Source organism: Lissotriton vulgaris, chromosome 10 (genome assembly GCF_964263255.1).
Source record: "Lissotriton vulgaris chromosome 10, aLisVul1.2, whole genome shotgun sequence".
Taxonomy (NCBI): Eukaryota; Metazoa; Chordata; class Amphibia; order Caudata; family Salamandridae; genus Lissotriton; species Lissotriton vulgaris.
Genome location: NC_141698.1, coordinates 842221950 through 842249264, shown reverse-complemented (window position 1 = coordinate 842249264; position 27315 = coordinate 842221950). Strand labels below are relative to the sequence as shown.

General features: G+C 44.6%; 1 protein-coding gene across 1 annotated transcript in view; it reads right to left on the bottom strand.

Annotated features, from left to right (window-relative positions):
* LOC147688873 (macrophage mannose receptor 1-like) overlaps window positions 1-27315 on the bottom strand; it is a 731375-nt gene that overhangs the window by 440205 nt on the left and 263855 nt on the right. Inside the window, exon 14 of the mRNA XM_086941773.1 lies at window positions 21867-21954. Coding sequence (XP_086797899.1) covers window positions 21867-21954 — 88 coding nt within the window. The remainder of the gene's footprint in view (window positions 1-21866; window positions 21955-27315) is intronic.

Below are 27315 nucleotides of genomic sequence, written 5' to 3'. Positions count from 1 at the left end.
TCTACTAGGGGGGTGGTTCCGGCACTTTAAGAAGTTTCTTAGCTATTTGATAGGTTTCCCGGGATGAATTAGTAGATGTTCTGATTTTTTCCTCGAAATAGTTGCCTTGGGCGGCTTTGAGTGCTTTTTTATAGTTGAGTAGGATTTTTTTATATTCAATTTTTTTTGTGGGATAACATTTTTTCCTCCAGTCTCTTTCTGATCTCTTGCATGCTTTCTTTAGGAGCCGCATTTCCTGGTTGAACCATGGGGAGGTAGCTTTACCCCGGAGTTTACCGAAGGTTTATTTTGGAAGCATTTTATCCAATGTGTTTCCTATCCAGGTTGAAAACTCAGCGTCCACGTGAATGGGGTTGGCATCAAGTTTAGGGGGGGATCGCTCTAGATGGAATTTCCATTTTTCAGGATCTAATTTAGACCAGGAGCGCGTGGGCTTGTTAGGTAGGGTTGTGAGACGTGGAGCGGAAGTCAGCTGTCATTCTAGTGGAACTAAGAAATGGTCAGTCCAAGGTACTGGGATAGGGTCCAGGACAGTAAGGTCGTTAATACTGGAGAATATCGGGTCCAGCAGATGGCCCATTGAGTGAGTGGGTAGTCGAATTAGTAGCTTTAGTTGGAGGATTTCAAGGTCTGCTATTAGGTCAGCGGCTGGTTTGGCTTCCTTTTTATCCAGGTGGATGTTCAGGTCACCTAGGATCATACAGGTGGAATGCGTGGCGGCTAGTGTATATGTGTGTTCCATAAGAGATTCACAAAAATGGCCTAGGGGTCCTGGAGGGCGGTAGATGAGAAAACCCGACAAAGATCTACATGGGGAAACTTGAATTGAGAACAAGACATTTTCACAGTCTAGGAGGGGACTACCTTGCAGTCGGCAGGAGAGATGGTCTTTGTAGATTATGGCGACACCCCACCTTTCCCTTTGGAGCGGTCCATATGTTGAATTAGGAAGCCCGGGGGTAGGGAGTTTACAATGTCGGGGTCTGAGTCCGGACCAAGCCAGGTTTCCGTAAGAAGACAGTGTCAAGCTCGTAGTTTTCCAGCACTTGGAATATTTCAAATGAGTGCTTGGGAAGGGATCTACAGTTGATCAGAGCCAAGTGCATTGGGATGGGGGATGGGTTTTCAGGCACGGTGGGTGTGAATTTATACGGGCAGTGGGAGCATCGGTTGAGGGGGTGTTCACCAGGTACGGAATGTAGACAAGGGCCCTTTAACTCTTTATTAAGATGTAATAGTGCATCTCTTGAGTATCTGCGCGTGGGGTAGACGGTGTTATCTATAGGGTCTGGCTCTGAGCTCTGCCTAGCGCGGACGAGCGCAGACGAGCTTGCCTTAAGCACGCCTTTGGCGCGCCATCGTCGCGCCCGCTGCGCTCGTCCGCTGCGCTTCCGGCAGAGACGCATAATTTATGGTAGATGGTCTGGGCGTTGGAGGGGGGCGTGGCCAACAGAGGTGGGCGTGTCTCTTGGCTCCCTCGCAACATGTAATGGATCTCTCTATTCATCACTGGGGTGACTCACCCTGTATCCTGGAGCCACCCACACCCTTGAGTTCCTGTCAATTTCAACCCAGACATGCAATTCACATCAGACAGGCAGACACACAGCACACAGAAATGCCAACTTCTAAAAGTTGCATTTCTCCACCAGTCACCATACATCTGTGCACACCATTGCACAGCATGCATCCTCACGAGTTCATACATAGTAAAATCGACCCTGCACTCCTCTCATACCAGGAATTACCATGGACACACATATCCCCTGTGCATTCCAATGGGAGGGCAGGCCAATCTCACCACAGTCACTCAGAGAGCGCACTCACTTTACACTGGGCCAAAGTGCTAAAATGCCGGGAGGGCTAAAATTACTACCACTATGTCAGAGCTTAAGGAAAAAAGTTCTGGGGTGAACCTACCAAAAAGGGCCAGGTCGAACACACACAAATAATAAATTTAACTGGCTAAGAGACAGGTGCATTTAGGCATCAATAAAGCAAATCTAAAGTAAAAAGAAAGTTTTTCACTGTACAATTCCTTATTTCTAAAGTACCTGTAGACCAGTAAGTTGTAAGGAGAATGCACAATAATATGGCGATGGTACCACCGTGCTAAACTGAAGTCACTCTTTCTTCAAAAAGACTAATATTAATAAATTGTAAAGAATGCACTGTCCGTGGTCTCTAAACTCAACTGTATCCACGCCTGTGAAGCATCAATATTGGGTTAATACAGGGGCGTAACGCAAGCGCCTGCAGCCCCTGGCCAAAGGAAGGTCAGCTCACCATCTGTTAACTGAGGTCTACACTGCTTTCAATGATGGAGGTATTTGTATTTGTATTTGTGGGTATTTATTAAGCGCAGCCTTTCGCTCCTGAAGGAGCATCTTGGCGCTGAGCGAGCGTGTATGAGATTGGATGATAAAGGATCTAGATGGCTGCCATCACATAGGTATCGGATTGCTGATAGACCCAAGTCTTCAGTTGTTTCCTGAAAAGACTCTCAGTCTCAATCAGTCTGTGGTTTACGGGCAGGTTGTTCCAAGCCCTTGCAGCAAGGACTGTGAAAGTTTTTCCACCCCTGGTTTTATATTTATACCTTGGGATCTTGGTGAGGTTGGTCCCTGAGGATCTCAGACAACGTGCGGGGTCATAGTGGATAAAACGGTTGGTGAGGTATTTAGGACCTATGTTTTTCAGGGCTTTAAAAACTGTTAGTAAGAGTTTGAAAAGGATTCTCTTCTGCAGAGGCAACCAGTGGAGACAATTTAATGCTTCTGAGGCTGAAGATTTCCTGGGTAGTTTTAACACTAATCTTGCAGCAGCGTAGCTGTACACTTTGCAACTTCTTCAGAGTGGACTTTTTCACTCCGGCCATCAGCCCATTGCAATAATCGAGTCGAGAGAGTATTAATGCAACCACAACCGATTTCCTAGAAGCAATGGGGAGGAAGTCAAAATTTTTTTTTAGAGATTTGATGAGTCCGAAACAGCAACCGGCCGTAATCCTGACGTGATCGTCAAAGGAGAGGGTTGCGTCAAATTGCACGCCCAGGTTGCGAGCAGAAGTCACTGCACTAGGCGGGGCCTCTGAATCTTTGGGCCACCAATCCTTAGGGCAAAAGAGTAAATCATTCCCTAATGGTATGATTTCAGTTTTCCCGCTGTTGCACTTCAAGTGGTTTGTATACAACCACTGAAATACCTCCGTGAGACAATTCTGAAACCGCAGCTCTGTATCCGTGCAGTTTTTGTCGATAGAGACGACGAGTTGGGTGTCGTCAGCATATGACGTGACAGGGATCCCATAAGACTCTATCACAGCCAGGAGGGGTGCCATATAGATATTGAAAAGTAATGGGCTTAATATGGACCCCTGCGGTACTCCCAATGTAATGGTTTTTTCGCTGGATAGGTAGGGACCCAAAGACACAGATTGGGACCTATTGGTCAGGAAAGATTTTACCCATGCCAAAGCTGTGTCTGTCACGCCAATCTCACGCATCCTATCAATCAGGATGACATGAGAGATTGTATTGAACGCTGCTGTGAGATCAAGCAGGATGAGGACGGCTTTCCTTCCCTCATCCTGCAGGAACTTGATGGAATCGGAGAGTTCTATCAGGGCCGTTTCGGTAGAGTGGCTGGGGCGAAAGCCAGATTGCTGTGGGTGCAGAATGTTATGGTTCTCCACAAATGCTTTTAGCTCCCAGTACACTATCTGTTCCGTGATCTTTCCTAGAACAGGCAGGAGTGAGATGGGGCGCATGTTCGTCAGATCTGAGTCTAAGGAAGCATTTATGATAGCGTTGATGTTAGGATTAACTACCTCAATTAAATGATGTAGTATGCGAGGGGGACAGGAGTCAGTTGGTGCGCCTGATTTGCAGGCCAGAATCGCCTTGCGGGTCTGTTGGAGGGATACAGATTGGAAACCGCAAAGGGAATGATGGTGATCGCCTACCTGTTTCTGGGGTCCAAGAGTGGGAATGGTCAGGGGGGGCGGGAAATCCTTTTGAATGATTGCAATTTTTTCCCCAAAGAAATCTGCAATTTGGTTGCAGAGTTTCAGAGGGGGGGATTTCGGGCTGAAGAGCTTTGGGGTGAGTAAAGGATTTGACGATGGAGAAAACCGTTTTTTGCTTCTGATGGGCGTCGTTGATAGCTTTTGTGTAATACTCCTTTTTGGCGGACTTTATGCTTGAGAGGTATAATTTCCTCTGCTGAACATAGAGGGCTCTTGAAGCCTCATCGTATGTTTTCCTCCACTTCCTTTCTTTTATTCTACAAAGAAGGTGGCTCTCAGTTAAGGCCTGGGTGTACAATGGGGCGCTCAATTTCCTTCTGGGACACTTCACACGGTCGCCTTTAGAATTAGAGTTTTCCGAGATAATCTGATCCATCCAGACGTGGAAGTTGCGAGAGTCAACCGATATGTCTCCCACCAACTTAGGGGCCTGTGCCAGTGGCTGGGAGTCCAGCTTAATACGGTCGGTCACCTTTCTCCAGTTTACCGAGAAGGAGGGTTGGGAGTGCTTTATTGTTGATGAAACTAGGACTTGTTGCTCAATGTCAAAGGGAATGAAACTATGGTCGGTCCAAATTTGTGGAATGGGAGGGGACGTAGTCATTGTACTTAAGTTGGAACAAATACCGTCCAAAGTGTGGCCGGCTTGATGGGTAGGAGCGGTCACTAATTGAGCCAGTCCAAAGATATTTAGGGTATGTTGAAAACAAGTGGAATGTGGGTCGACGCACGATTCCAGTTGCATATTCATGTCTCCTAGTAGAGTAAAGTGAGGGTAGCGTAACATGAGTGACCCAAGTACTTCATCTAGGGAGTCCAGAAAGGAGGTGGCATTGCCTGGAGGGCGATAGATTAGGCCTCCAGAGAAAGAGGTAGAGGCATTGAGTTTGATCGAGAAGCCAATACTCTCGCTACCCCTAAGAGGGCCTAAATCAAATGTGTGGCACGGGGAAGACTTTTTTACAATGAGAACAACCCCTCCTCCTCGCCCAATTGGTCTGTCCTGCCTGAAAATGATGAAATCAGGGGGAAGGGCAGTAGCCAAATCAGGATTAGAGGAGTCGTTGAGCCATGTTTCTGTTATAAAAAGAGCGTCAAGATCATAACACATGATTAAATCGTGTATATCTTGGCTGTGGCAGCCCAGCGAGCGGGCATTGATAAGACCTCCCTTGAAATTATTGCAGCCGTGCTTAGGGGGAGCGGAGCGATTGGGCAACTCTGTGGATGTCCAGAGAGACGTCCATTTACAATGTGAACATGAAAAGGGGCCCCAAATTTGGTCAATGGGGAGACAACCCTTACATAGATCACCTATCCTAGGGCGAAGTGCCAACAATTCCCTACTGTCATACCTGGTGGTGGATAGATGTTGCCCAGCATGCCCCGCGCCCGGCGCGATCCTGGCGCGGACGGGCGCTGACGGGCTTGGCTTAGGCGCGGCTTCGGCGCGCATCCGGCGCGCCCGCTGCGCCAGCCCGCTGCGCCGTCTGGCCGGTCTACACATTATATAGGGAGAGCGGAGGGTGGGAGGACGGCGCGACTAGAGCGCTCCCCCAGCCTCTCCAAAGATGGCGCCCACCGCCGCCGAGTATCGGCAGGAAAGCGGCTGGGCGAGGAGGAAGGAAATTAAGAAATGGGTAAGGGTGTCAGTGTGCCTGGCTAGTGATTCCCACTTAACACTGTTAAAAGCCCCCAAAGTTAAAAGCAGTACAATATTAAAAAGCTCCTAAAGTGCATTCAAGATCGTCCCCACGTTCTGGTACACGCAGCTCGCAGCCCCAGTCACACTCACTACGGAGAGCTCCGTTAAGGCACAGAGCTCGCTAAGAAGCCCCGCTAAATAATCCAGGAGGGCGGGAGGACGGCGCGACTAGAGCACTCCCCCAGCCTCACCAAAGATAGCGCCCACCGCCGCCGAGTATCGGCAGGAAAGCGGCTGGGCGAGGAGAAAGGAAATTAAGAAATGGGTAAGGGTGTCAGTGTGCCTGGCTAGTAATTCCCACTTAACACTGTTAAAGCCCCCAAAGTTAAAAGCAGTACAATATTAAAAAGCTCCTAAAGTGCATTCAAGATCGGCACCACGTTCTGGTACACGCAGCTCGCAGCCCCAGTCACCCTCACTAGGGAGAGCTCCGTTAAGGTAGAGCAGTCCAATACGTTTGTGGAGTGGAGCCATTCTTGCACTGGAGTAGGGGATCCCTGGCACGAAATGAAAATGAACTACTTGTTTGGGGACTTTAACCTTAATCGGAGTTATCAGCAGGAGACGAAACTTTCAAGTAAAGTTGGGTATAATCAGTATGTTGGTAGTAAGATATGTTGGATTTGTTTATGATATCAGTTAGAGGTTTCAAGTACAGATTGAAATCAAATATTGAAGAACTGTATATTTGTGCTACCCAAATATACAGTTGCTAGGTTGAGCAGTGTGCAGTTCTATTTGTTTACTGGCTAGATAAGATTTGAAACAGTCAAGGGCTTTTCCTGCAATTTTCATGTGGTCTTTCATAATATGTCTGTTGTTATCAAGTTGACAGTATTGAATTCAGCAGTAAATTGAGTATTGCATCCTGCTTTGAAACCAGACTGGAATTAATCGAAGTTGTATCCTTATACAAATTACTTATTTTAGTTTTAACTCAGCTTTCCAGGATATTGGCAAAGAATGGAAGCCTAAAAACTGGGCAGTAAATATTTGGATCTCCCAGTTCTGCCATAAGTATTTAAAGAGAGAAGGCACTAGACCTATTTTTAGATAGTATGGAAACACCCAAGAGATTACTGTAGGAACTTTGTATCTTGACCCATATTTGGGAACAATTCCTTGCTGTACATTATGTTATCTGAATCCGTCTTGGAACTGCTATCCCACATTGCTACTTTGGTAGTTTGACATCACATGCTCTGATAGCCTGTAGATAACTTTGCAATATTTTGGCTATTAATTTTTTTCCATATGTTTGATAGCTTTGTTGATATATTCGGTCTTTGACTTGATAACAGGTACTCGTCTTAATACCATCTCCAGGCTAAATCCTTTTATGAATCATCCCCAATTCTTTTTTCATCATAGCCACTAATGTGCCTGCTTACAAAATCTCCCCCATACCAGCTCTAGCTCTTGCCTCTGACATTTCACATATATTTTACTTGGCTCTCTTTTCACTTATGGCACATGTGTGCTCTGTGTATAATTTCGAACTATGTACTTTTCAATATACTGATGCAAAAAAAAAATCTATAAAGAAGCTTTATCCCTAGTATGAGCAGTATATTACTATATGATATCACTTATTTATTGGGCTTTTAATTAAAGAACAACAGTTTTTGAACTGTCAGGTTATCATTAGGGACCTTTGATAGCGATTATAAAAAAGATGTCAAAATGAGGTGATACTCCTCTCCATGCAATGTAGTAGGACCTCTCATTTTGTTTTATAACACTGCTGTAAAAGAGACTTTTGCAAACGCTCCTGCCTTACATACTTTTAAAGATCAGATGGTGCCAAAGCCTATCCTATAGTGAGAGCTTTACATGAACTATGAGCCTCTCTGCCTTCCCACCAAACAATCCATAAAAAGCTGAACTACAATGAGAAAAGTAATTTTCCCAAAAAGGGCTGATTATCAGATAGCAATTTTGGCAAACCATATGGAATGAATGAATGAATAACTTTTATTGTGTGGTTACTTAAAACCATTACATTAAAACCAAAGAATAAAATTACAAAAGTTAAAACCAAAGGTGTTTCTGCGGGCAAGTTGTCAAAGTTCAGAAGGACACACTCAGTCCGTGATCGAGGCGGGACACCCAGTGCCCCACAACAAGGTCTCTATTCCTGCGTGGCCTTGGCAGCCATCAACTCAGACCGAGTCTGTTGTATGAATTTTCCAAATGAGGCCATCTGTTTTGGTATACTCAAGGTGAATAGTTGATGGATTGCTTCCTTAGCTGTACGTGACCCGGCGTCCCTAAGAATGGGCCTGAGGTAGAGGGTGCGGGGTGCACGTAGGGCAGGGCAGCAGAAAAGTAGGTGGGCCAATGATTCACGTTTATAATTACAGAGTCTGCATTCCCGAGGCCCCGCGCCCGCTGTTCCCGGGTGATATAGTTCTTTGAGCGGCAGGGGGTGCAGTCTGTAGGCGAGAATCTTGTGGAGTGCTGAGAGGCCCACGGCCTGCGTGAGATGGTTTCGAGGGTTATGCACGGTGTGCGGCAGGCATAGGGACTCGTGAAAGGCTCTTTTCGTGAGGGACTCCAGGTCCAGGTCCCGGGAGCGTGCACGCACTTGCTTTTTTATCACGTGTTTGATGGTCGTGTAATTGACCAGATCTGGGTTCCACGACTCAATCGCCAGATTCAGTTGTGTTTTGGCTGTTTCAAGGATGGCTGACCAAGGGTTCCCTGGTTCAATAAAGATGTATTTCAAGACGGCCTTCAGTGTGTTGTCGCGTGCCGCTGTTGTGAGGTAGTAATATTTACTTAGGGCCGCCATCTCTTCCAGCGTTTGTTGGTTAAGGGCGAATTCCAGGCGAATTAGGGTGTTTCTTGTGCATTTCGGTAGATGGTATAGTCTCTTGTATGCCCCGCAGTGGATTTTTTCCATCTCCTTATTAAGTTTGCCTGGATACGCCTGTTGTGCGTAGTTTAGGGCCGGGATTAATTTGGCCTTGAGGACTCTTTGGATGGCAACTGCTGATTGGCTGTGTAGGGAAGCTTGTAGTTTGCATAGGGCAAAGGTGATGGTCTTCCCTTTGCCCTGGATTTTCTTTAAATGTGACCCGCACAGTCCCGATTCATGGAAGGTGACCCCTAGGTACACGTATTTCTGGATGTTGTCCAAAGTCAGCTGGCCGAGGCTCCATTTTGCTCTTTTTTTTTTGGGATAGTGCCCGAAGATGACTATTTTTGATTTTGTCGGATTTGCTACCAGTCTGTTTTTGTTGTTATATATTGCCAAAGCGGTGAGTGCCTTTTGAAGTCCTATTTTTGTGTGATCAAGGATTACGAGATCATCCGCGTACTGCATGAAATGTATTTTGATTGCCCCGATCTTTGGAGTTGCTAAGGCGGCCCCAGTCAAGGCCATCTCCATGTCTGCTGTATATAAATTGAATAGCAGGGGCGCCTACACGCACCCTTGTTTTAAGCCACGGTTCGTGTCTATCTTGTCGGTTGCAGATTCATTAGAGAGTTTGATTCTTACCCAGGTGTTTTGATAGAGGGATTGTATCACTCTTAGCAAAGAAGGGTCGATGTTCCAATGGACCAACTTTCTCCATAAGATGGAGCGGTCTACTCCGTCGAACGCAGCTGAGTAATCGATGAAGCAGGCGAATAATGGGAGGCTTTTGCGTAGCCGTGCTCGATTGACTAGGTAAGAGAGTGCTGTGATGTTATCTACAGTCGAGGAACCTGGTCTGAAGCCGGTTTGACAGAATGGCAGAAGATTTTCATTACTTGCCCAGTCTGTGAGGTCCTTCAAGATGGCACTTGCATAGGCTTTGCCCTCGATGTCCAACAGGGCGATCATGCGGTAGTTTATTGGATCCGATTTGGTCCCTTTCTTATGAATTGGGTGCAGGAGTGAGCCTCGCCATGAGTCGGGCACGGCCCCCGATAGCCAGCAGTCAGAAAACAAGTAGGTCAAGTTTTCGGACCAGAATTCAATGTTTGATTTAAACAAGTGGCCTGGGAGGCCGTTAGGGCCCGGTGCGCCGTTTGTTCTGATTTTTTTAAATATTTTAGACACTAGAGATTTTCCGGGGGGGGGCATTAGGTCGGTGATTGTGACTGGATTCACTTTTGGTGGAGTTGTGTTGTGTGGCTGGGTGGTTGGTCCTTCTTCATAGTAGAGCGCGTTTACGTGAGAGACCCAGACCGATGCCTCAAGGGAGTTTTCTCTATGGTTTGTGCCTTGGCCAAGATGGCTTATGTAGCTCCAGAACTCTTGTGATTTGCCAGGGCTCAATAGTTCGAAGATTTTCAGCCACTGTGCCTCGCAGTGATTACGCTTTGCAGCCCACACTTTTTTGGAGTGGCTCTTTGCGGCCTCCTGCAGTTGAAGTTTATTTTCGGTTGTGCGGTTTTTGCTGTGGGCTTTTCGTTTTTTGTTTAAGTCCTTAGCACTTGTTTTAATTTCTACGTTGAGTCCGAAGGCCGTCGGAGGGTGCCAGTGAATTGCCCTAGGTTTGTCCCCGCAACCCCGGAGTTCTGCCGCTAGGGTCAGGGTGGATCTTTCCCATGTTGCTTTTGCCTCCTGGTTGTATTTGCGCGGGGGCCAGCCTGCCCACGTGTTTGCCCAGTTGTTAAAAGTTGCGGTGGCTACCTGTCCCCATTTGATTCTTCTAGGCAGCTTTATTAATTCTTGGCCGTCCGATGCCCCGATGCATGCAGGATTGTAGCGTAATTTCACTGATAGGTTCATAGTGATTGTTAGAGCTGCGTGGTCGCTGTCGTTGCGATGGTGAACCGTGAAGTTTGTCATTTTGTCCTGCAATTTGTCGCTTAAGATGATATAATCGATCGTCGTTTTATTGTTGTACTTGTGACCGATCAAGGCTCCCGGGGTGTTCTTTAAGAGCAGTGTGTGGGCCGTCGCCAGTTTGTAGGATTTCAAAAGATCATTCAATGCTTTAGTCGCCCCACGCAAACCATATGGGCCTCATATATGAGGCCCCCTGCGCCACTGGAACGTCACTTTTTGTGACGGTCCATGGCGCAGGACTAAGCTACTTTTTCTGGCTTAACCCCTTCGCTGCTGGCCCGTTTCCACCGCTGTGCGGTAAACAAATGAACAGGGCGGGGCCGTGACGGACCCCAGCCGTCATCAGCACACGAGCACCGCGGAGCGTGATGGCTGGGGTTCGTCACCAGCATACAAGGGTTAATCCTGATTCGTAAATATTGTTCCCTTTTACTCTGAGTTAAATGGGCATACAGTGGGTGTTGCTGGGGGCATTCCTAGCATAATCTCAGGATTTTTGACACTGCCCCAGATTTACTAGAAATCGTGAATCTGAGGTAGCGTCAAAAACGTACGCATCCCCAGGGGAGACACAAAAGTGGTTGAATGGGGAGAAATATCTTTATTTCCCATACTGCTTCCTTTTTCTATGTGTGTTGCATTCTGCAGCAAACATAGAAAGAAGAAAAAGCCTCTTGTGATTATTTTTGAGCAGGAAGGTTTTCCTTCCTGCACATTAATATTCATCCCCGCAATTGAGGCACCCTTGCACCATGATGCGCACAGGCACAGAGGAAAAGGACAGGAATGCACCATATCTGATAGATATAGCACACTCCTGCCCTTTTCTTTTGCCGTAGGGCAGCACTGCAGGAAGGCCTGCGTGCTGCCCTACGGCAACACCTCATAAATGAGGCTCTTAACCTTTATTAGATTAATCTTTCCTCAATTCCAAGTGAGGATATGATGTTAAAGATATCAGTTTTCAGTTTTCAGATGGCGTCGGAGTGAGCACTCGCACCGATCTTCTGCGGGGATCTGAGAGATTATAGATGGCTGGCGCTTGTTCACTGATTATGGGGCAGCTGAATGATAACTGAATGATAACTAACGCGTGAAACCCCTAGCGATTTGACTTTTTGTGATGGAGGCATGGACATGCGGGATGTCTCACGTTTCCTTATGACTATGATGGACGGTCATGGAAACTCATCGGGTTCCTTCACGGCTGTGAGCAGGATTAAGCTCATGCAGAAAAAGGATTAGAGGACTAAGGCTTGAGGATTGAGAGGGAGAAACTCCGGAGTCCACAAGCTGAAATGTAATATCAGAGAGAGTGGTGGGGGGGGGGGAAAAAAAGTAACGAGGAAGATTCTTACCGGAAGAAATCCTGGAGCTAAGACCACTGCGGGAGTATAGGGGATCTCTGGTGGCCTATGGTAAATATTGGGAAACACTGCTAAGGGCCAGACGCTATAGATGCTACAGACCGCATTCAGACCTGCATATCAGACCTGCATATCATACACATCGTGATATCCTGGGCGGCGTTGCAAAATCTACGAACATGTGAGTGATTTCCCGATTTTTCTTTCTCCCGCTCTCCCGGCCCCTCCCAGCCCTCCTGGATTTACTGGGTCTCGCACTGCAAAATTACAGAATACACCAGAGGGTGAACATTATGCGGCCACTTGTTGTACTTATCTTTACCCTTTTTGTGATTCGAGGGGTAGGGGGCCGTATTCAGTCACGTCGCGGTTGAGCTGTTTCTGGGCTTCTATCTGCGCTGTGACTGGTCTCCCTCTACAGGTCAATTACTGTGTGAGACGTCATCGGAACACTGCTTGCCGGGTGTTGTATAGGGAGATTGCCACGCCCCAGGACACAGGTCTTAGGGAGCGTCTATAAATTATCTACAATTATCTGCTGACACATGGGTTTGTGGAGTAAGACACGAAAAGAAAAAAACAAGTTAAAACAAGCTGATTGTCAACATGAGTACATTTCAATTTATCCACTCTAGAAAATCTGGGAGCAAGAGCAAATACAAGGAGAGCCTTCACATAAAAATATATAAAAATAAGCATAGACTGTCGCAAAGGTTAAGGCAGTTTGAGCAGGTTGCAAAGCCATACAGGATCACGATAAAGCTTATCTTTAAGGAAAATCAAGAATGGGACTATACCGTTACAGGCTTTTTTAATCCCAATGATCTTGATAGAACTTGTACGGAGGCAATAGAACTACAGACACAAATTCAAACACAAATAGCACAGAAAATGTCTGAAACAATCTCGAGCAAGGGGGAGGAGCCAAGATGGCGGCGGAGACGGACGTGTAGTCGCCCCGGCTCCCCGAGCCTGTCTCTCCTGCAGCACTATCCTGTCCACTATCCTGGCGTAACTCTACTGAGGGAGGAAGAAGGTAGCGCGCTGATACCGGGGGTGCTTCTCCGGTGTCTCTACCTGCCTGTTTCCCGATGTTACGGACACATTGATCTTCCGACCATTGCCGAGCCCTGAAACCGAAACTCCTGTCCCTGCGCACCGCCGGAGAGGGCTGCAGCTCCGATTCTTGCTTGATCAGTGGTGTGACGGGTGTCCACTGTCGGATTCCCTACTATGGAGGCACCTGTACTGACCTTCGTGTGCACAGGACGCACCGACCGATTGCGGTGAGACTTTACAGCTCCGTCTTTCTGAGATGCCGAAGTGAGCCGCGTCGCTCCTTCCCGTGTGTGTGTGGGACTGGCTGCTGTGAATCGCCTCATTGATCGCTCCTGCCCGATCTTGCAAGAAGGGAACTCTCGTTACTTGCCGCCTAGGAGCGACTGGCTCAGTTGGAATCGGAAGATTGCATCCCACCTTAATGCTGTCGGATTTGCCTACGCTTTTTGCAAAATCCCTGGCTGAAACAACATGGCGGCCGTCCTCACCGGGGCAATTGTGAGCTCTACCTCGGATCAGGATTGTGTAGCACCGATTGGACTCCAGCGTGGTCGGGGATGCGGTGCTGTGCTTAAGACTGTGGACACGTCGGATCACCCGCCTGATTACTCCTATGCTTCCATTCTGGCCGCGATTGCCAACTTAAGGGCTGAATGGCGAGAATGCTCCCGATCGCTGATCATACAGCTGGACACCGTCTCACTTGGGCCGGGGTATGCATCGCCGGCTTGTTCTCATCACCGCGCTGATCTGGCCCCTCTCGGCACTGAGCGCGCTACATTGTTGCCACGCGATGGTGAACTGGGGCAAACCTCTGGCGCGGGTGACTATAGCGGACTGCCGTCTGCTTATCCCGGCGAGGCTACATTGTTTCCTGCTATGTCGAAGCTTTCCATCATGGCTACAGACTCGCTACCTTTCGGCATGGATCCGCTGACGTTGCTGCTGCTTCACATGACTGCCTATCCCACACGCGCTAAGACCCCATTTTATTGTGCACTGAAATACTTGATGGCCTTGGGACTGGCGCCCCTTTGGATTGCTGAATCTGCGTGTGCTTGGAAGTACTTGGTTTGTCTTGGGGGGCCCCTTATTCACCGTGAGCGGCCATTTTGCCTCTTTGTTCTTTTTGATGCGGATCCTTCTCCGGCGCCATTTTTGGATGGACGCTTGAGATCTGGCCAGGGTTAGACGGGCCCTCACTCACACGGTCTGTTTTAAGTGGGCGGGTGGAGACTCGGGATGGGGTGCCTCCTCGGCGCGGAATGTTGTGCTATAATGTTCCTTTCTCGGTTTGTATTGTACTTTATGATCCTTGATTTGGCCATCGTGTCTGGGGGAGAGAGTATTTTAGGGTCGGGGCTGTCCGGGAGATATAGGATTTGGCCCTCCCCTGGGGTGGGGTTTCATGGGAGTTTTAGATTAGATTGCTCTTTTTAGATTGCTCTTTTCTTGCTCCCTATGACTTATGTGATGCGATAACCTTTTTTTTTTCTTTCTCTTACTTCTTAATCTATATTTCGGGTTTATTGGGCGACAGACACACTGCTAGGGGGGGGTAGGCCGTAGCCTTTGCATGCATGTAGGGTGGGGGGTGGGGGGGGGATTTTATTTCTTTTCTGTTTCTATGGTGCCTTGTTTTTCTTCTTTATTTTATTTCCTCTTCTTTCTGTCTTGGGTTTGCGTAGGTGATGCTGGTGGGCGGGTGGCGGTAGGCTTTGTTATGATCCTGGCTTTGATATTCCTGTTGCATACTTAATGGGCCGTCATGCCGCCTGGAGGGACCTGCGGATTGGGATGCTGGGCGATGTGTGCCTTGGTTGCTATCGATATGTCGTGCCTACGTGAACCCTGCTTTTTAGTTTATGGTTTATTTTCTATTCTAACGGAACAGTTTGGACTTTAATGGTTGCTAGAACTCGGAATACAGACTTAAAAATTTTAAAATTAACCTTCATTGCTCCTTCGGCGCGATAGCAAGTGATCTCCAGTGTAACTGCTGACTAATTGTTTATCGATATTGCCGTGCTATTGCGTCTCCGTATTGCTTGCACCTGTGCCTCATCAGTTTTCGTGGCCGGCCTCAGGGTTGTGGGCCCGTATTTGTATTTCTTTGGATGCACTAATAAAGGTTTTCAAAAATTTAAAAAAAAAAAAAACAATCTCGAGCACATTTGTGAGCAAAAGAATGGCCCAAGAAAATCCAGAGATGCTTTCAGAGGATGAAGCTAATGAAATGATAGAGGTAAATGAAGCGGCCAAAGTAGCTGCCAAAAATACAGTAACTTTGGATCATGAAAGTAGTTTAAAACAAACGATAAGCTACCAACTAAAAAACAATAGCTCCATTAAAAGGCCAGAAACTAGAGGATTGAAGGCACAAGAAGTTAAAGGGGCCAAAAATGGAAAGGAAGGTATGGAGGATAATATTAATGGCAAAGTAAAACATAAAAACAACATGGAGAAAATCAAAAGCCAAAGCAAAAATGCCATGAAAACTGCAGAGAAGGAGAAGGAGAAAGAGAGCGAGAGGGGAAAACAAAAGAAGCAAGAACAGTTAAATGAATGTAACCCCGAACAAAAGTCCGATGATCAAGCTGATGAAAAGATGGAATGGCTAAGAGATTGCAAACTATTAAAAGCTTGAAGGCCGCAGCAAAACTAACGGGATTGTGTGATGAAACACAACCAAGGATCTCTAATATATTCACACCAGTCTCAAAAGAAGCCCTAAATGAAGGCAATAAAGGTAACGATAGCAATAGTAACAATAACAATAATGGGAAGCTACAGGATGTAATGAAGAATAAGACTCCCAGCGATGAAATAATTCTAAATAGCGCAAGCGCAGAAATGGCCGCAGATCTGGTCAATCAAGATCTGGAACTGGTTCTGGACTATATGCCCGCTATTGGACGAATCACAGCTGGAGATAAAATCTACAAACTGGGAGTGAAGAATCGTCAGAGGAATCTAACTCTGAAATTTATGAAACTGGCTTATCGATTTCTAGTGAAATTGGAGACACAATTGCGATCAGCGAGGACGAGAATTCACCTACTGTCAATCTGGAAGTATCAGATCAGACATATCAGAGAGATACAAAGAACAATAATGAACTTGTTCGAGATTCGATATCCAAAAAGAAGGTGGAGAAAAAAAATCAAAACATAGAAAACTCCATAAACCATTAGATGACGAAACAACGGATCAGGGGAGTAACCAGGACCAAATAAAGAAAAAATCTAGACCCTTGAGGAAAAGCTTGACTCCTACATCTATAGGAGACACAGAACTTAAAAATCCAAAAAATGGGGCAGTTGAAAAGAGCAAGGAAAAACAACATCATGATACTGGCAAACTAGGATTTTCTGTAGAACCATCATTGAGTGAGGTCCTGAGGACCATAAAGGATTTTCACTTGGATGTTAAAACTGATAGCCAAAGGAATCACGATGCTATTTAACAACTCCAACGTGCTATCCAGAAGGTGGATAATACTTGTACGGAGATAGTGGACAGAATGGCTTCGGTGGAGAGCCGCACAGAAAATCTGGAAGCAGATGTCATTAAACTTCAAAGTAGAGAAAAGTCTCAAGCTGGTATTATTGAAGATTTAATGACAAAGGTGGAGGATCTCGAGAACCCGGGGGAGAAGAAACAACCTCCGCTTCTTGGGAATTGCAGAAGGTGCAGAGGGAAGCGACCCGAAGGCATATATTGTCAACCTTTTAAAGTCTACCATGCCTGAACTTCAAAAATGGGAATTGGAACGTGAAGTTCAACGCGCACATCGCTTTCCTCTCACACTCCCCAAGCGGTCTATAAAAGAAAATCAGTATCCAAGAGCTATTCTGGTCTGCTTCGGAAACTTTCTCTTACGAGAAGCAATCTATGACCTGGCCAGACCGACGAGTAAAAAAGAATATCAAGGGAACAAGTTCTTTGTCCGTCCGGATTTTGCTTACGCAACGGTTGAACGCCGATGGAGGTTGAAACAACTCTTTGCCCCATTTGAAAAGATCGGAGCAACCGTTTATCTGCTAAATCCAGCATGTTTAAGAGTACTTCACAAAGGAATATCAAGGATCTTTACAAGTGAGATCCAAGCAGAGGCTTACCTGCATGAACTCTCTGAACTAAGAAAATAGGAGGGGGAAAGCTAGTCATCTGAGCTGTTATATGTTTAAAGTCTCTTGATAACTCAGGCGATCAAGTAAGCGGTGATGTTCGGATCACTCGGTCGCCCACACCTGGGGGCCTCCGGTCCCAGGATGCCTCAAGAAATGGTAGGGGGAGGGAGGGGTGAGAGGGGGGGTGGGATGCTCTGCTCGAGGGCAAGGAAGGGGGGGGCAGTAGGGGGGAAGAGGGAAATAGGGGGGTGCAAGGGGGGGCACACAGCACAAACAGCACAGCATATTTTTTCTTGGTTTAGCATTAGAGATAGACAGGTACACAGAGGAACAATTTGTTGTATTCTAGATGAGTTGTAGAATAGCCTCAATTAATGTCTGCGGTTTGAATGATCCTCAGAAAAGGATTCGGGTGACCGCAGTGCTTAAAACAATGAAGCTAGATATGATATGCTTGCAGGAATTGCATGTGGAGGGAGGGAGGACGTTCCTCTTAGACCAGTTGGGCTTCAATCTCCTGGCATGCACAAGGCAGGGGTCTAAGACAAGGGGTGTTGCGATACTGGCTAAAGGGAGGGATAGTGTAGTGGTTAAGAAACTTGAAGACCAGTGGGGCAGGTGGGTGATAGTTGAAATAATGCATAAGGGTGTGAAGTTCACAATTGCCTCGGTTTATGGCTCCACCGAGGATGACCCAGAGATATTTGAATACCTTGAGACAGAACTAGCGCACTGGCCAGAACCAATTATATGCTGTGGGGATTTGAATATTAGCATGCCCTCTGGCAGTTGATTACAACTAGGGCAGGGACATGCTGGCAGGAAAAAAAGATTACTTCGAGCTGTCACAGTCATGACACAAAATAACTCACTCTGCGATGTGTGGGCAGGGCTTCACCCGTCGGTAGATGGCACCACATTTTACTCCGCACCACATAAGATCTTAGCAAGACTAGATTACTTTTCATTTCAAACTCCCTGCTGGCAAGATCTAGAATCCAGAAATATCCAAGGATTATATCAGACCATAGTCCTCTGGTCCTGGCGGTAAACTTGGAGGGGGTGGCAGGCAGAGATAATGGCTGGACATTTGAAAGAGCACTCCTGAAGGATACAGAATATGTTGTGCACATGAATAAATGGATACAAGAGTTCTGGGAGTTTAATAGGGAGAGTGCGTCAGCGGGGTTGTCTGGGGTGCATTCAAGGCAGCAATTCGGGGGGAAACGTTGAGTTACACTTTGTCTAAACAGAAGCAGGAAAGAGCTAGGGTGGAACAATTAGTTAGGACAATTGGACAGGCAGAGGAAGAGCTGTGCTCTTTAATACAGCAGAATGTGCCACTGGAGATGCAGCTACTTAAAATCATTCAACTGAAAGCAGAGGTGGTAGAGGAAATCAGCAGCAAGACAGCAGTGAAATATTTAGTTAAGAAAGAGCAAGCATTTGAACTTAGCGAAAGAGTCGGGCATATCCTGGCAATCCGAACCAGACAGCAATTGGCATCGGGGGAGATTAAGGAGATCATGGATAATCAAGGGACCCTTAGGAGGGATACAGAGGGAATCAGAGAAGTTTTCAGACAGTTCTATGCAGACTTATATAATTTAGAAGATGGCTATGGAGGAGTAGGTATAATAGAATATCTTGACCAGAGCATAGGTGAAAACGTCCCGCACCTCTTGGATGAAGATAAGGCATTGTTAGAAGCCCCGATCGGCCTAGAAGAAGTGCTTAGGGCAGTAGGTGATCTTCCAGCTGGGAAAGCAGCAGGCCCGGATCTGCTGCCAGTGGAATTTTATAAGACATTTCAAGGGGTGATTATCGGTGAGATGTTGCACGTGCTGAAGCAGGCCCAACAGGGGAACTCGATCCCAATGTCTTGGAGAGGGGCAGACGTCATTGTCATTTTAAAAAAAGGGAAGATCGCTACAGCCCCAGGATCTTACAGGCCAATCACCTTGATGAACGCCGACTCAAAAGTGTACTCAAAGATATTAGCCAACAGACTAGCAAAAGTAGTCGAGGGCTTGGTTAGTGACACCCAGCATAGGTTCATACCTGGGAAGGGAACCACGCTGCATATCAGGCAGGTATTCACCCGGTTTGGCGCCACAGGGGTCCCAGGGGATCCTATCGCAGCTCTCTTTTTAGATGCCGAGAAGGAGTTCGATAGAGTTTCCTGGGACTATCTATGGGCAGTACTTATCAGATATGGGCTAGGTGCAGGATACGTTAAAGCGATTCAGGCACTTTACGCAGGGCCAACGGTCAGGATAAAGGTCAACAGGGGGTACACAGCCTCGGTGCAGATTCATAGAGGGACTAGACAGGGGTGTCCTTCTTCACCTCTACTATTTGCCCTGTAAATGGACCCCCTGCTTAGGAGGTTAGATGCCAATATCAACATACCGGCAGTGTCCATAAACCACAGGCAATTCAAAACATTCGCTTACGCGGATGACGTGGCAATCGTTTCCTTTAATCCCACACTAGCTATCCGAGATATAGAAGCGGAAGCCCAGCGGTTTGGAAAGGCTTCAGGATACAGAATAAATAGGGAGAAGACCCAGATTGTTAAAAACTCATACGCCGTGTGCAGTGATCACCGGGTAGTGAAATCTGCCATATACTTGGGGGTGGAGATCACCTCAGATTTAGATGACATTGTCAAAATCAATATGTCACCTCTAATGGCCAAAGTATCCTCAGATCGGGTACGAATGAACAACTTACATTTAACTCTGGTAGGATGTGCGAATGTGATCAAAATGATTATTTTGCCAAAGTTTTTATACTTTTTTAGGGCAATCCCATTATTTTTTTAATCAAGCTGGTTTAGCAAGTTTGAGGCGGTTCTGAATAGGTTTATATGGGCCCATGGAAAGACAAGGTGGGCATATAGATTCATTTCTCTCCCCAGGGATAGAGGAGGATGGGGGGCCTCAGATTTCAGACTGTATTATTGGGCGGCTATAATACAATATATTCAGGGATTGATAGGAGGGGGAGGGCTGGGTCCAAGGATCACAGCCAATTCCACCAAGGTCTATGCCACTGTTCTCGGGTTTGAAGCGGAGAACGCATTTCTTAATCGTTTGGACTCATCATACTTTAAAAGGACACGATTCAAGACAGTACAGGCTGCATACAAAGTATGGGAGGCCTTTTTGAAGAGAGCGGGATTAGGAAGATATAATAGATATACTCGGCTTTATAAAAACAGATCCCTCCCCTTAGAAATCTTTTCAGATTCAATCATGGCAGAATGGGCAGGGAAAGGGATTAGAAAACTGGGGGATTTGATGGGCCCCCAGGGGATTGTCAAATTTGTGGAACTGCGGGATAAGTTTAATATAAGTAGGAACAGTTTTTTTAAATACCTGCAGGTACGCAGTTTCTTGTGTAATATACAAGGGGGAGTGGCAGGATTTAATAACAATTGCATATTGGACCTGGTAGGAACGGGAGGGGGGGTGACGATCCGCAGTGTATACGCAAATCTAGTTACTACTAAGCCAGATGATATGGAGAAGCATGGTGGTAAATGGGCGAATAAGCTCGGGATCGAGATGGCTAGATTCCAAGATTCCCTGGAGTTAGGTTATACAGTGTTGTGTTCAGCCCCACTGCAATCTCAGCATTACAAAACGCTCTTCTCGCTCTACTATACCCCGGCTAGAATAGCCCAGTGGGGCGGCACTTCAGGGACGACCTGCTTCCGTTGTGCTGCACCAGAAGCTGACATTATACATATCTTTTGTACATGTCCGCAATTGTATACGCTGGTTAAAAGTATTGAGCAATTCTTATCACAGGTCACAGGGGCCAACATTGTCCTTACTCTAGAGTTAATGTTGTTAGGTGTAGCAACAGAATATAATAGTATGTACGAATAATTTCTATTCTTAGCTATGGCTGTTTTAAGATTGTTGCTCGCTAGGACATGGCTGGAAAAGACTCCCCCAGCTATGCAGCATTGGCTTGCTAGTCTTTTGGCGGTTTACAATCTTGAAAAATGGATATATGAAAGGAAAGGTAAAAGGGGTAGGGCATTAGGTAAGAAGATTTGGAAACCATTGATGCTGTGGAAAGGGGATAGGGTGGAGGTATAGCGGAGGGGTGCTAGTAACGATATACAGGTAGATCCCGCTGTGTGCTAATAGAATATGCGAGCAAGAGTTTTCCTTTATGGTATCTACGACTGATTATGCTAAATCATCTTCACTTTTCTCTCTACTTGGGAACACTTTATTCTGTATGGATAAATAAACAATGTGTGTACCTTTTTCATTTTTATTTTTTTAATGTATTCTCTTCTCTTACACTATATGCTGTGTTGTGCTATATGAGAAAAAACCTTCAATAAAAAATATTAAAAAAATAAAAATAAAGATATCAGTTTTCAGACCATGATAGAAAGTGAAACAAATGTTGAAATATATTCTAGTCCAGATGATTGAAGTAGTCCTTGCTTACACTCTTTGTGAGTGGCATCATCATCCTTGCATACCTTTGATTGACATTGACATAATATTGCACATGACCAAAGAAACTCAATCAATGATTATTATCATACATATGTACAGATAATCCCATTCAGTTTCAAAAGCCTTGTAAGAAAATGGGGACCGATCTCAATTCCTTTTGATTTTCTTGTGCATAGCCTACATGTCATCTTGTTAGATGGTGGATATACATTTAGCATAGTGATATAAGTCTAAAATATATGCAAGAATTCAAGTTTTACAGGAATTTATTGTCTGAAAAGAAAAATATATGTACTCACTGGAGATCCATCTGACCATCCAAATCCTTCTTCCGCATCCACCCTATGTAGACCAATCCAGTAAGCTTCCATATAAAGTGCGTCTTCCCTTAAAAACATAAATAAAATATTGTTACTGCAATATTTTTCACCACTGCCTCTCAAGTGAAATGCGTCTACACCGGTACTTTAGGAAAGCCCTCTATTTAGAAATCTATACTCCACCTTGTTAAGAAATTTTACTGGAGCCCCAAACCTCTAAAAACTGAAAAAAGAAACTGCTAACCGTTATATCTTTTCATAAAATTAAGCGGATTAATCAATTTAGCCAAAAAATGCTAGGTACTCTTGCTGGGAGGATCTTCATGCTTGGTATACTCTTGTTGAACTGTTTTAACATGTTTTAACTATGGATCTTTTATGGTTTTAAAACTTAAAACCGAATAAAGTGTTTTGAAATTGAAATTGCTAGGTACTCTATTATCTGAGATGAATACAAAATACATTGTTACTAAACCTTCGTTACACTTCTTCCTGCATCACAATGATTATCTTGGTGCTTTAAACTGATAGAAATTCCAAGCTCCCGCAGCTATTGCAGGGGTTGCCTGTGAACTAGATAAGCAGAAAATCTGTGCCACACTAAATCATTTATTAGCTAATTATAGAGATTGATTGGCCGCATTGTTTGGAGACAAATGTTCATAAAAACCCCAGTATAGGAATACCATTGCAGAGCTGAGGAGTGGGGGCTGAGTTCTGACAACTAGTCTAGTGCACCGGCCGAGACAGAGGAAAACAAATAAAGAAAGGAAGAAATAATAATGACTAGAAAGACAAATGGGAGGATAACATAAGATAAGGTGGGAAAAGGACCATAGGGAGAGAAAAATAAAAGATGTAAAAGAAAAGGGATAAAGAGAGAACGGGCTAGGAGACAAACTAAAGAATAAATGAATGAAACACGAGAAGAAGAAAAATGAGAGAAAGATGGGCTTGGAAGAAGATACAAGGTAAAACAAGAAGAACTAATGAGGAAAGACATTATTTTAGAAGAGGAAATAAGCGAAAGGGAAAAAGAAATAATGAAACGAGAGAAGAAAGAAACGAGAATGAAGAAAGAATAGGCTTTGTCAGAAAACAAATTCTAAAGCGGTGGAAGATGAAAATAAACAAGAAGGAAGAGAGAAGAAAGATAGAGAATGAAAGAAAAGAAGACCAATTATTTAATTTATTTTTTTATAAATGTTTCCCCCTTTTGTGCAAGGAATTGCCCAGTTTCACATACAAAAAAAGTAAACACATTAGGCAGCAAGATTAAGAAAGAAAAAAAGAAAAAGACAAAATTGAGCAGTAACAAGGTTCTATCACAGCACAGAAAAATGAATGCACACTGACATACAGATGAGTAAAAGCAGGCTTAGTTACATCACAAAGCACAATAATGGCTAATTATAATAGATACCTTTCCATATACTTTTGTACTTGGATCCATTCAGTTACAGCAGACCAAATCTTGGCTCCCATTACACTCTTCATCCTCCCCTTAGTCTTATAGATTGCTAATCCTAAATTGTACATGGCTAATAGTCTTGAACGCCAGCTCGAGAATGTCGGTAGATCAGGGCTAATCCAATCCTTAGTAATGCAGGCCCACACCACCGCCATGCAGATAAACAAAAAAGATACCATAGCTCTTGATCTAGTCTGTGCAGTACTATCCGAGCTGACGCCTATCAGAACCAGTTCCCCAATTATACTCACGGAGGATCTCATTATTATACCTAAAAACTGCTCAATTTCTCTAAATAATTCCCCTGACTTTGGGCATAAAAAAACATATGAACTGCATCCGCTGCATATAAGCCACATCTATTACACTTAATCCCAACAGATGTCCCCCATTTTTAAATCTTTCTTGGGGTATAATACATATCATATATGGCCATGTAATGTTGAGTGCGCATCCTCCAAGTCGTCAAAACTTGATTGGCGAGCCCTAAGGATTCCCTGATATTGACATCCTTTAGCCCCAATTTCCTTACCTTTTTTCCTTGACATACATCCAAATCATCAGGAAATCTCTCTATTAATTGTGCCTAATATTGCCCAACAGATGTTTTTTTCTTCATTTTTTCAATAAGCGGGATCCTAACAAGTTGTGGTTCAAATCCAGACCCTTGCTTATTAAAATAATTACGAATTTGAAGATATTTAAAAAATTCATGCTTAGCTAATCCATACTTAGCATGCAAATCTGCAAATGTTGCCGATTGACCATCATCACATAGATCCCCTAAATAGTGAATTCCTTTTAATTCCCATCTATTGGTCACTTAATCATGAAAAATTATTGGAAGTTGCCCGGGAGCTGAGAATGGTGTATACGTATTCAGCTTTGAGACACCTAACTGCCGCTTGACCTGCTTCCAAACAGAATAGGCTGCCTTAAGTATTTTAAATTTGGTTTTCTTAAAATACCTTGGTTCTATTATTTTGACGAGGCATTCCCTAGTCTCATCCCCCAGCCCAAATTCATATATTGATGTTCTATGGCAGGGCAGGATTTCAGCCCTGTCCCCGACTACCAGGGGACTGATATATTGCAGGATAGTTGCCCAATAATATAGCATAAAATGTGGCAAACCCCAGCCATCACGATCTTTAGGTAGCATAATTTTCTTATAGGCCCTTCTCTATCGACTATACCCCCATAAGACTCTAGAGCAAATCCTCTCTAATCTCCTAAAACAAGACACAGGAAATTCAAGGGGATTTGTTCTAAACATATATAAAAACTTTGGTAATACCATCATTTTTAATACATTTGATCTACCGTAAAGAGATAAATGCAAATGATCTAGCCGCTCCAATGTTGAATTCACCCTTGTCAATACAGGATTCATATTTAGCTCTGGGATGTTAGTAACAGGGAATGAAATTTAAATTCCCAAATATGCAGCTTCTGAAACAGTAGCTGTATTTTCAGGAGGATCCCCACCTGTATAGAGCACTTGCATTTTGGATATGTTTAATTTATAACCAGAAAAGCTCCCAAACTGAGATGCTGAGTGTGGTGACAATATCTCTTGTGACTACAACAATATCATCGGCATATGCTAATGCCCTATACTCCATATGCCGAAGTTGAACTGGTTTTATATCTATAAACCGATTCAGCGTATTAAAAAAAAAAAAATCACTATATAAGGCAAATAATAAGGGTGAACAGGGGCAACCTTGCCGTGTACCTCGATCTATATTAAATAGACCCAACTCTTGACCGGAAATTTGTTTAGTGGCTTCCACACAGATATAAAGTGTCCTAACTGCCTGCTAATCTTGGGACCAAATCCCTTCAGTCTTAATACCTCCAACATATAAGGCCAGGAAACCCTGTTGAAGGCCTTCTCGGCATTCAACAGGGTTACCCCCAGTGTGGTATCAGTTCCTTGAGCCCAGTCCAGAAAAGATAGCACACGCCTCACATGGTCTGCTGTATCCCTGCCGAGGATAAACCTGTGTTGAAAATTTGAGACCAATGCAGAGATAACACCAGCCAGACGCATAGCAATAATCTTGGAGCAAATTTTACTATCGGAATTGATAATGAAATCGGTCTATATGACGTAGGTAGTAAATCAGGCTTATCCTTTTTCAAATAACTATAATAGTAGGCTTACACCAAGACACTGGTGCAATCCCTCTTTGTAGGGCGAAAAATCGAGTCATGAATTCTGGTTTTAAAACATGCCGAAAAGTCCTATAAAATTCAAGGGGGATGCTATCAGGTCTCACAGCTTTGCCTACTGCCAGTGATGTTATTGCTGCCTTCACTTCCTCCCAAGTAATATCTGCATCTAATTCTACCATTTGATCACGTGTCAATTTTTTAATTTTGACATCAACACAAAATTCCTCAAATTTTTCTAAGGCAGAGCCCTGATTATTATTAAAAAAAATCATAGATCCATTTACACATCTGTTCGCAATATACCGGATCAAAATGAAGTCTGCGTTCAAAGGTCCAGGCTCTTGAAGACAATCTACGTCTAACATCTAATTCTAACACAATAGGGTTATGATCTGATATTATCTTGGGCTTAATATCAATCCTGGCATTTCTTGCTTTCTCTGCTGTTATAAAAAAAAAAAAGACTCAGAAGCTTTCTATAAGGTGCAGAATAAAAGGTATCTCCCGAGACTCCTATATCCTTGGCCCACCATACATCCACCAACCCAAATTCTTTGACAAGCCCTCTGGTGGCTTTGAAAACAATATTTTTCCACCCGTCATAAGGCCTCTGACTTGCTATATCAAAACCACCCTCCTTCCCACAGAGGATCAGCGGAGATGGGCATGAAACTAACTCAATACTCAAAAAAATTTGCATATCTGGATCATCCAGATTAGGACCATATATTGAGCAAATTGTCATTGGAGCACCCTCAATCCATACTTCGATGATCACCCAACGTCTGCAAGGATCTTCTTTAACACGCTTACAATCACCCCAACCAGATCTCTTCCAAATAGCTACCCCTCTCGTTGTCGAACTTTAACGAGCACAGCCCAAGAGCTCCATACCCAGATCCTTCAACCATTTCCGATTGTTCCATGCAATATGAGTCTCTTGTATTAAGAGCAGATCAACCTGCATTAAAGTTAAAATCTTGGCCACATTGCCCCTTTTTTTTATCATTCATGCCACAAATATTCATTAGCACACGGAAAGTTTACCCATCATTATAAAGAGTTACATTGAACATTCCTTGCTTGCTTTGACCAAACCCTGCACCATATCCCAATAATAAAAAAAACATAATATTGAAAGCTTTATTTACCATATCTTTCCTGCCGGACACATACCACACCCATACTGTACTATTCCTTGCCCCACCACCCCCACCTCCCTTACCACCCCAAAAGCTACCTCCCGTCCCAAACCCCCACCCAAAAGAGGCATAAGGACTGCATAGTCCTTGTTGGTGATAGAGAGAAAGGATTGTGTACACTCTGCTTACCCTCCTACCCCCGGCGTAAAAAGACCTAAAGAGGACCTTTTAAGCAACCTTTCCTTCATATTGTACCTAGAAATTCCTTCGCAGCAATCTCAGAGACAAAAAAATGTTTTTTCCTGATGAATAATTATAAGTTTAGATGGGTTAAGTAGATAGGCGTGTGCGCCTTTAGCTTGAAATAAAGGGATCAACTGGTCGCACAAAAAATTCACAACCCTTCCCACCTCTCTTCCGATCTGGTCTTGCTAAATCATACTAAGATTCACGAAGAAGAAAGTTATTTAAACAGATCAGTATGGCCCTGGACTTACTATCTAACCCCCTTGTGCCATCCCACACATGAAAAGGGAATCTATGTGCTCTCTGCAACTCAACTTACCACTTCCATCGACTCAGTTCGGGGAAGGCTTCTGAAAATAAGTCAATGACAAACTGTTGTATGTCTTTG